Genomic DNA, 10000 nt, shown 5'->3' on the forward strand with positions numbered 1-10000 from the left:
GGACTGTATTTCATCTAATCGGCAGGGTTACGGAAGGCAGCCTGTTTCTAAAGGAGTGTGTGCTGTATGGCAGGCAGGTAATGCATCTCATAGATACGAACTAGGTGCAGGAGGAGGCCATTCAGCCCTTCAAGCCAGCACCGCCATTCATTGTGATCATGGCTGATCATCCACAATCAGTACCCCATTCCTGCCTTCTCCCCATACCCCTTGATTCCATTAGCCCTAAGAGCTAAATCTAACTCACTCTTGAATACATCTCAGTTTGCTAACCTCTTACGAGGCTCCTGATGGCTCCTTCCATAAGTTCGGGTCCTGTCCGATTGACCTCTCCTTCAATGCCGACATTGGAAAGATGTGGTTAAGTTGTAACTTGGAAGATACAGCACGGAAACAGGCCCTTCGGCCCAACGGGTCCATGCTGACCAGCGATCCCCCGCTCATACTAGCTCTACGTTATCCCACTTTCTCATCCACTCCCTGCACACTGGGGGGCAATTTACAGGGGGCCGATTAACCTACAAACCCGCACGTCTTTGGAGTGTGGGAGGAAACCGGAGCACCCGGAGAAAACCCAAACAGTCATAGAGTTGTGCAGCGTGGAAACAGGCCCTTCAGCCCAACGTGCCCCACCTACACCAGGCCCACCTGCCTATGTTTAGCCCAAATGCCTCCAACCTTTCCTATCTATGTACCTGTCCGGATGTTGTTGAAATGTTGTGATAGTCCCTGCCTCAACTACCCCCTCTGGCAGCTCGTTCCAGACGCCTGCCACGGGGAGAACATGCAAACTCCACACAGACAGCACCCGAGGTCAGGATCAACCCGGGTCTCTGGCGCTGTGAGGCTGTGGCTGTACCGCTGTGCCTTCTGAGAAGCTCTGAAGGTGGACCTTTAGGTTGACTACAGAAGATGTGAGACAAGGCATTGCTGGGCTTGAGTGAACTAAGGTTCTTGTTGTTGTGTAGACCAACAGTGAAGTGACCATCTTGTTGTTTTCACCCCATAAACAGTCAGCAATGGCCTGTCTTTCATTGATTCGATCTCCATCTCCAAGGAGGTACAGGATTGTTGAGTATAGGAGCAAAGAGGTCCTTCTGCAGTTGTACAGGGCCCTAGTGAGACCGCACCTGGAGTACTGTGTGCAGTTTTGGTCTCCAAATTTGAGGAAGGATATTCTTGCTATTGAGGGCGTGCAGCGTAGGTTCACCAGGTTAATCCCCGGAATGGCGGGACTGTCATATGTTGAAAGACTGGAGCGACTAGGCTTGTATACACTGGAATTTAGAAGGATGAGAGGAGATCTCATCGAAAAGTATAAGATTATTAAGGGGTTGGACACATTAGAGGCAGGAAACATGTTCCCAATGTTGGGGGAGTCCAGAACCAGGGGCCACAGTTTAAGAATAAGGGGTAGGCCATTTAGAACAGAGATGAGGAAAAACCTCTTCAGTCAGAGAGTTGTGAATCTGCGGAATTCTCTGCCTCAGAAGGCCAATTCTCTGAATGCATTCAAGAGAGAGCTAGATAGAGCTCTTAAGGATAGCGGAGTCAGGGGGTATGGGGAGAAGGCAGGAACGGGGTACTGATTGAGAATGATCAGCCATGATCACATTGAATGGCGGTGCGTACAGGCTCGAAGGGCCGAATGGCCTCCTCCTGCACCTATTGTCTATCTATCTATTGTAGGTTACTTGGCTTGGTAGGAATGTAAAGGTGTAGATGGTGTTAGTGTGCGGGGATCGCTGGCCGGCACGGACTCGGTGGGCAGAAGGGCCTGTTTCCGCGCTGTATCTCTAAACTAAACAAATCCTAGACTAGGGATGGTTTGACTGCCCTGACCGCAGGAGAGTAAAGAGGAAGAGGTTTGTACGTTTGTGCCTTCCATCACAGTGAGGAGCGTGTAGAAACCGCTGTGGTGGATGTTGTTGTTGACGTTTATGTAGTTGTGTGTCTTGGTGATTTTTCCCGTCTGGCTGTGTGGTAAATCAAATTGTTTCTGTACCTTAATTGGTAAACGTGACAATAACCCGCCCTTGAAACCTTGAATAACCTCTCCACATCATCGTCCATATATCTCCTTTCACTTTTCCCTGACATCGGTCTGAAGAAGGGTCTCGACCCGAAACGTCACCTATCCATGTTCTCCACAGATGCTGCCTGACCCGCTGAGTTACTCCAGCACTCTGTGACTGTCTTCGGTTTAAACCGGCATCTGCAGTTCCTTCCCACACACTGATCATCCTGTAGTCTGCTCTGCCCTCTAGTGTCCAGGACCGGAACATGTCCGGGAGAGGCACAGATTCACGTAGAGACACACAGCACAGAAACAGGCCCTTCGGCCCAACGCTCCCGTGCCGGCCAAGACTCCCCATCTAAACAGCTCCATGACAGTGCCGAGCACTCTGGCAAAACCGCTGCAATGTTGTAGAATGTCCGGACGCTATAGGTCCGGACAGTGTAGGCCCGGACACTGTAGGTCTGGTCAGTGTAGGCCCGGACACTGTAGGCCCAGACAGTGTAGGCCCAGACAGTGTAGGCCCAGACAGTGTAGGCCCAGACAGTGTAGGCCCAGACAGTGTAGGCCCAGACAGTGTAGGCCCAGACAGTGTAGGCCCGGACAGTGTAGGCCCAGACAGTGTAGGCCCGGACAGTGTAGGCCCAGACAGTGTAGGCCCGGACAGTGTAGGCCCGGACAGTGTAGGCCCAGACAGTGTAGGCCCGGACAGTGTAGGCCCAGACAGTGTAGGTCCGGACAGTGTAGGCCCGGACAGTGTAGGCCCGGACAGTGTAGGCCCGGACAGTGTAGGCCCAGACAGTGTAGGCCCGGACAGTGTAGGCCCGGACAGTGTAGGTCCAGACAGTGTAGGTCTGGTCAGTGTAGGCCCGGACAGTGTAGGCCCAGACAGTGTAGGCCCGGACAGTGTAGGCCCGGACACTGTAGGTCTGGTCAGTGTAGGCCCAGACAGTGTAGGCCCAGACAGTGTAGGCCCGGACAGTGTAGGCCCGGACAGTGTAGGCCCGGACAGTGTAGGCCCGGACAGTGTAGGTCCAGACAGTGTAGGTCCAGACAGTGTAGGTCCGGACAGTGTAGGCCCAGACACTGTAGGTCCAGACAGTGTAGGCCCGGACAGTGTAGGCCCAGACAGTGTAGGTCCGGACAGTGTAGGTCCAGACAGTGTAGGCCCGGACAGTGTAGGCCCGGACAGTGTAGGCCCGGACAGTGTAGGTCCAGACAGTGTAGGTCCAGACAGTGTAGGCCCAGACAGTGTAGGCCCGGACAGTGTAGGTCCAGACAGTGTAGGCCCGGACAGTGTAGGCCCGGACAGTGTAGGTCCAGACAGTGTAGGCCCGGACAGTGTAGGTCCAGACAGTGTAGGCCCGGACAGTGTAGGTCCAGACAGTGTAGGCCCGGACAGTGTAGGTCCAGACAGTGTAGGTCCAGACAGTGTAGGCCCGGACAGTGTAGGCCCAGACAGTGTAGGCCCGGACAGTGTAGGCCCAGACAGTGTAGGCCCGGACAGTGTAGGTCCGGACAGTGTAGGTCCAGACAGTGTAGGCCCAGACAGTGTAGGTCCAGACAGTGTAGGCCCGGACAGTGTAGGCCCGGACAGTGTAGGCCCGGACAGTGTAGGCCCAGACAGTGTAGGCCCGGACAGTGTAGGCCCGGACACTGTAGGTCTGGTCAGTGTAGGCCCAGACAGTGTAGGCCCAGACACTGTAGGTCCAGACAGTGTAGGCCCGGACAGTGTAGGCCCAGACAGTGTAGGTCCGGACAGTGTAGGTCCAGACAGTGTAGGCCCGGACAGTGTAGGCCCGGACAGTGTAGGCCCGGACAGTGTAGGTCCAGACAGTGTAGGTCCAGACAGTGTAGGCCCAGACAGTGTAGGCCCGGACAGTGTAGGTCCAGACAGTGTAGGCCCGGACAGTGTAGGCCCGGACAGTGTAGGTCCAGACAGTGTAGGCCCGGACAGTGTAGGTCCAGACAGTGTAGGCCCGGACAGTGTAGGTCCAGACAGTGTAGGCCCGGACAGTGTAGGTCCGGACAGTGTAGGTCCGGACAGTGTAGGGCCGGACAGTGTAGGCCCGGACAGTGTAGGCCCAGACAGTGTAGGCCCGGACAGTGTAGGCCCGGACAGTGTAGGTCTGGTCAGTGTAGGTCTGGTCAGTGTAGGCCCGGACAGTGTAGGCCCGGACAGTGTAGGCCCGGACAGTGTAGGCCCGGACACTGTAGGTCTGGTCAGTGTAGGCCCAGACAGTGTAGGCCCAGACAGTGTAGGCCCGGACAGTGTAGGCCCGGACAGTGTAGGCCCGGACAGTGTAGGCCCGGACAGTGTAGGTCCAGACAGTGTAGGTCCAGACAGTGTAGGTCCGGACAGTGTAGGTCCAGACAGTGTAGGCCCAGACACTGTAGGTCCAGACAGTGTAGGCCCGGACAGTGTAGGCCCAGACAGTGTAGGTCCGGACAGTGTAGGTCCAGACAGTGTAGGCCCGGACAGTGTAGGCCCGGACAGTGTAGGCCCGGACAGTGTAGGTCCAGACAGTGTAGGTCCAGACAGTGTAGGCCCAGACAGTGTAGGCCCGGACAGTGTAGGTCCAGACAGTGTAGGCCCGGACAGTGTAGGCCCGGACAGTGTAGGTCCAGACAGTGTAGGCCCGGACAGTGTAGGTCCAGACAGTGTAGGCCCGGACAGTGTAGGTCCAGACAGTGTAGGCCCGGACAGTGTAGGTCCAGACAGTGTAGGTCCAGACAGTGTAGGCCCGGACAGTGTAGGCCCAGACAGTGTAGGCCCGGACAGTGTAGGCCCAGACAGTGTAGGCCCGGACAGTGTAGGTCCGGACAGTGTAGGTCCAGACAGTGTAGGCCCAGACAGTGTAGGTCCAGACAGTGTAGGCCCGGACAGTGTAGGCCCGGACAGTGTAGGCCCGGACAGTGTAGGCCCAGACAGTGTAGGCCCGGACAGTGTAGGCCCGGACACTGTAGGTCTGGTCAGTGTAGGCCCAGACAGTGTAGGCCCAGACACTGTAGGTCCAGACAGTGTAGGCCCGGACAGTGTAGGCCCAGACAGTGTAGGTCCGGACAGTGTAGGTCCAGACAGTGTAGGCCCGGACAGTGTAGGCCCGGACAGTGTAGGCCCGGACAGTGTAGGTCCAGACAGTGTAGGCCCAGACAGTGTAGGCCCGGACAGTGTAGGTCCAGACAGTGTAGGCCCGGACAGTGTAGGCCCGGACAGTGTAGGTCCAGACAGTGTAGGCCCGGACAGTGTAGGTCCAGACAGTGTAGGCCCGGACAGTGTAGGTCCAGACAGTGTAGGCCCGGACAGTGTAGGTCCAGACAGTGTAGGTCCAGACAGTGTAGGCCCGGACAGTGTAGGCCCAGACAGTGTAGGCCCGGACAGTGTAGGCCCAGACAGTGTAGGCCCGGACAGTGTAGGCCCAGACAGTGTAGGCCCAGACAGTGTAGGTCCGGACAGTGTAGGTCCAGACAGTGTAGGTCCAGACAGTGTAGGCCCGGACAGTGTAGGCCCAGACAGTGTAGGCCCGGACAGTGTAGGCCCAGACAGTGTAGGCCCAGACAGTGTAGGCCCGGACAGTGTAGGTCCGGACAGTGTAGGTCCGGACAGTGTAGGTCCAGACAGTGTAGGTCCAGACAGTGTAGGTCCAGACAGTGTAGGTCCAGACAGTGTAGGCCCAGACAGTGTAGGTCCAGACAGTGTAGGTCCAGACAGTGTAGGCCCGGACAGTGTAGGCCCGGACAGTGTAGGTCCAGTCAGTGTAGGCTCGGACACTGTAGGCCCGGACAGTGTAGGTCCAGTCAGTGCAGGCTCGGACACTGTAGGCCCGGACACTGTAGGCCCGGACAATGTAGGTCCAGTCAGTGTAGGTCCGGATATTGTAGGCCCGGACACTGTAGGCCCGGACACTGTAGGTCCAGACAGTGTAGGTCCGGACACTGTAGGCCCGGACACTGCAGGCCCGGACACTGTAGGTCCAGACAGTGTAGGCCCGGACACTGTAGGCCCGGACACTGTAGGCCCGGACACTGTAGGCCCGGTCAGTGTAGGCCCGGACAGTGTAGGCCCGGACGTGTAGGTCCGGACACTGTAGGCCCGGACAGTGTAGGCCCGGACAGTGTAGGCCCGGACAGTGTAGGCCCGGGCAGTGTAGGCCCGGACAGTGTAGGCCCGGACAATGTAGGTCCGGACAGTGTAGGCCCGGACAGTGTAGGTCCGGTCAGTGTAGCCCGGTCAGTGTAGGCCCGGTCAGTGTAGGTCCGGTCAGTGTAGGCCCCGTCAGTGTAGGCCCGGACAGTGTAGGTCCAGACAGTGTAGGTCCGGTCAGTGTAGGCCCGGTCAGTGTAGGTCCGGTCAGTGTAGGCCCCGTCAGTGTAGGCCCGGTCAGTGTAGGCCCGGACAGTGTAGGTCCGAACAGTGTAGGTCCAGTCAGTGTAGGTCCGGACAGTGTAGGTCCGGACAGTGTAGGTCCGGTCAGTGTAGGTCCGGACAGTGTAGGCCCGGACACTGTAGGTCCGGTCAGTGTAGGATCGGACACTGTAGGCCAGGACAATGTAGGCCCGGACACTGTAGGCCCGGACAGTGTAGGCCCGGACAGTGTAGGCCCGAACAGTGTATGCCCGGACAGTGAAAGCCCTGTCAGTGTAGGCCCAGACAGTGGAGGCCCGGACAGTGTAGGTCCGGTCAGTGTAGGCCCGGACAGTGTAGGCCCGGACAGTGTAGGCCCAGACAGTTTAGGTCCCAACACTTTAGATTTTTGACATTTTCGCTCCGGATAGTGTAGGCCCAGACAGTGTAGGCCCGGACAGTGTAGGCCCGGCTGCCGCCTAACGGAGGTTGCGTAGCAACCCGCCTCCCGGCCCGGGCGGCCGCCATTGTTGGAGCGGGAGCACGTGGCCGCTGGCTGGGTGAGGTGACGTCACCTTGTCCCATATTTGGGAGTGAGGAAGTTGGCAACCCCTCTATTTGTAACTGAACGTTATGTGATAGTACTTGTGCATCTGACAATAAACACAAATTGATGAGTTTTCAAATCCAGATTTATTTAATTAAACCAATTCCCTAGGGATTCGCTGGCCCTGGATGACTGAGGTGGTGATAAAAGTCGTTCACAACTGTGCATTTGGCATTTGGCACCCATTCTATCAAAGTTTGATCGCTTTTATTAGTCTCTCCCTGCGATCATGTCAAGCCATCTGGGTTTTTTACAGACTGCATAGAGGCATCACAGTTAGTGCTCTGGAGGAATAAGGAACAGGGGTGTAATGCTGGGGCTGTACCAGGCGCTGGGCACAGGGGTGTGTGTAATGCTGGGGCTGTACGAGGCGCTGGTCAGACCACATTTGGAGCATTGTGAGCAGTTTTGGGCCCCGTATCTGAGGAAGGATGTGCTGGCTCTGGAGAGGGTCCAGAGGAGGTTTACAAGAATGATCCCAGGAATGAGTGGGTTAACATATGATGAGCGTTTGTGGGCACTGGGCCTGTACTCGCTGGAGTTTAGAAGAATGAGGGGGGACCTCATTGAAACGTACAGAACAGTGAGCGGCCTGGATAGAGTGGATGTGGAGAGGATGTTTCCACTAGTGGGAGAGTCTAGGACCAGAGGGCACAGCCTCAGAATGAAAGGACGTTCCTTTAGGAAGGAGATGAGGAGGAATTTCTTTAGTCAGAGGGTGGTGAATCTGTGGGATTTTTTGCCACAAGTCAGTGGGTATTTTAAGGCAGAGATAGATAGATCTTTGATTAGTGCGGGTGTCAGGGGTTATGGGGAGAAGGCAGGAGAATGTGGTTAGGAGGGAGAGATAGATCAGCCACGATTGAATGGCGGAGTAGACTTGATGGGCCGAATGGCCTAATTCTGCTCCTATCATAGAAACATAGAAAATAGGGGCAGGAGGCCATTCGGCCCTTCGAGCCAGCACCGCCATTCAATGTGATCATGGCTGATCATTCTCAATCAGTACCCCGTTCCTGCCTTCTCCCCATATCCCTTGATTCCTTATAGGAAAGAATCTGAAACTTAAAAGTCTGAAGAAAGGGTCTCGACCCGAAACGTCACCCATTCCTTCTCTCCAGAGATGCTGCCTGCCCCGCTGAGTTACTCCAGCATTTTGTGTCTCCCTTTATTCCGTTAGCCTGAAGAGCTAACTCTAACTCTCTCTTGAAAACATCCAATGAATTGGCCTCCACTGCCCTCTGTGGCAGAGAATTCCATAGATTCACAACTCTCTGGGTGAAAAGGTTTTTCCTCATCTCAGTCCTAAATGGCCGACCCCTTATTCTTAAACTGTGGCCCCTGGTTCTGGACTCCCCCAACATTGGGAACATTTTTCCTGCATCCAGCCTGTCCAATCCCTTAAGAATGTTATATGTTTCTATAAGATCCCCTCTCATCCTTCTAAACTCCAGTGAATACAAGCCCAGTCGACCCATTCTTTCATCATATGTCAGTCCCGCCATCCCGGGAATTAACCTGGTGAACCTGATAGGTGACGTTTCACAGAGTGCTGGAGTAACTCAGCGGGTCAGGCAACGTTTTTGCAGGCAGGAAGAAACAGTCGCTTCAAATTCAGGGACATGTTCTTCCCAGCGGTTCGCAGGCAACATTAGGGTGGCTCAGCGATTTATTCACAAAATGCTGGAGTAACTCAGCAGGTCAGGCAGCATCTCGGGAGAGAAGGAATGGGTGACGTTTCGGGTCGAGACCCTTCTTCAGACTGATGTCAGGGGGGCGGGACAAAGGAAGGATATAGGTGGAGACAGGAAGATAGAGGGAGATTTGGGAAGGAGGAGGGGAAGGGAGGGACAGAGGAGCTATCTGAAGTTGGGGAAGTCGATGTTCATACCACCGGGCTGCAAACTGCCCAGGCGAAATATGAGGTGCTGCTCCTCCAATTTCCGGCGGGCCTCACTATGGCACTGGAGGAGGCCCATGACAGAGAGGTCAGACTGGGAATGGGAGGGGGAGTTAAAGTGCTGGGCCACCGGGAGATCAGTTTTGTTAATGCGGACCGAGCGCAGGTGTTCAGCGAAGCGATTGCCGAGCCTGCGCTTGGTTTCGCCGATATAAATAAGTTGACATCTAGAGCAGCGGATGCAATAGATGAGGTTGGAGGAGGTGCAGGTGAACCTCTGTCTCACCTGGAAAGACTGTTTGGGTCCTTTGATGGAGTTGAGGGGGGAGGTAAAGGGACAGGTGTTGCATCTCGTGCGGTTGCAGGGGAAAGTGCCCGGGGTGGCTCAGCGGTTGAGTTGCTGCCTTACAGCAGTTCGATCCTGACCACGGGTGCTGCCTGTACGGAGTTTGCACGTTCTCCCCGTGACCTGCGTGGGTTTCCTCCCACACTCCAAAGACGTGCAGGTTTGGAGGTTAATTGGCTTTGGTATAATTGTAAATTGTCCCTAGTGTGTGTAGGTTAGTGTTAGTGTGCGGGGATCGCTGGCTGGCACGGACTCGGTGGGCCGAAGGGCCTGTTTCCGCGCTGGATCTCTAAACTAAATTAAACTACACTGGGAGTGGGGAGAAGAGGGGGTGACCGGGGTTCGACTGGTCTTTGCTGATGTTGCTGGCCACAAATAATGGGAGGCCACGTTCTTGCTGACGTCTTCCTCTTGTATCGGCAGGTTCTACATCGAGAGTATAGCCTACCTGAAGGACAACGCAACGGTCGAACTCTTCTTCCTCAACGCCAAGTCTTGCATCTACAAGGTAGGACAGCAGGCTGTATCTCAGTCTGACGAAGGGTCTCAACAGTCCATGGGTCTCCAATGAGGTGGATAGTAGTTCAGCACTGCTCTCTGGTTGTGGTAGGATGGTTCAGTTGCCTGATAACAGCCGGGAAGAAACTGTCCCTGAATCTGGAGGTGTGCGTTTACACACTTCTGTACCTCTTGCCCGATGGGAGAGGGGAGAAGAGGGAGTGGCCGGGGTGAGACTGGTCCTTGATGATGCTGCTGGCCTTGCCGAGGCAGCGTGAGGTGGAGAT

The 10000-nt window shown here is 55.5% G+C and overlaps 1 protein-coding gene across 1 annotated transcript in view; it reads left to right on the top strand.

Annotated features, from left to right (window-relative positions):
• Positions 1–10000, top strand: part of frmd4a (FERM domain containing 4A) — a 79563-nt gene that overhangs the window by 2370 nt on the left and 67193 nt on the right. Inside the window, exons 2-3 of the mRNA XM_078419378.1 lie at positions 265–360; positions 9639–9723. Coding sequence (XP_078275504.1) covers positions 265–360; positions 9639–9723 — 181 coding nt within the window. The remainder of the gene's footprint in view (positions 1–264; positions 361–9638; positions 9724–10000) is intronic.

Source organism: Rhinoraja longicauda, chromosome 23 (assembly GCF_053455715.1).
Source record: "Rhinoraja longicauda isolate Sanriku21f chromosome 23, sRhiLon1.1, whole genome shotgun sequence".
NCBI classification, from domain to species: domain Eukaryota; kingdom Metazoa; phylum Chordata; class Chondrichthyes; order Rajiformes; family Arhynchobatidae; genus Rhinoraja; species Rhinoraja longicauda.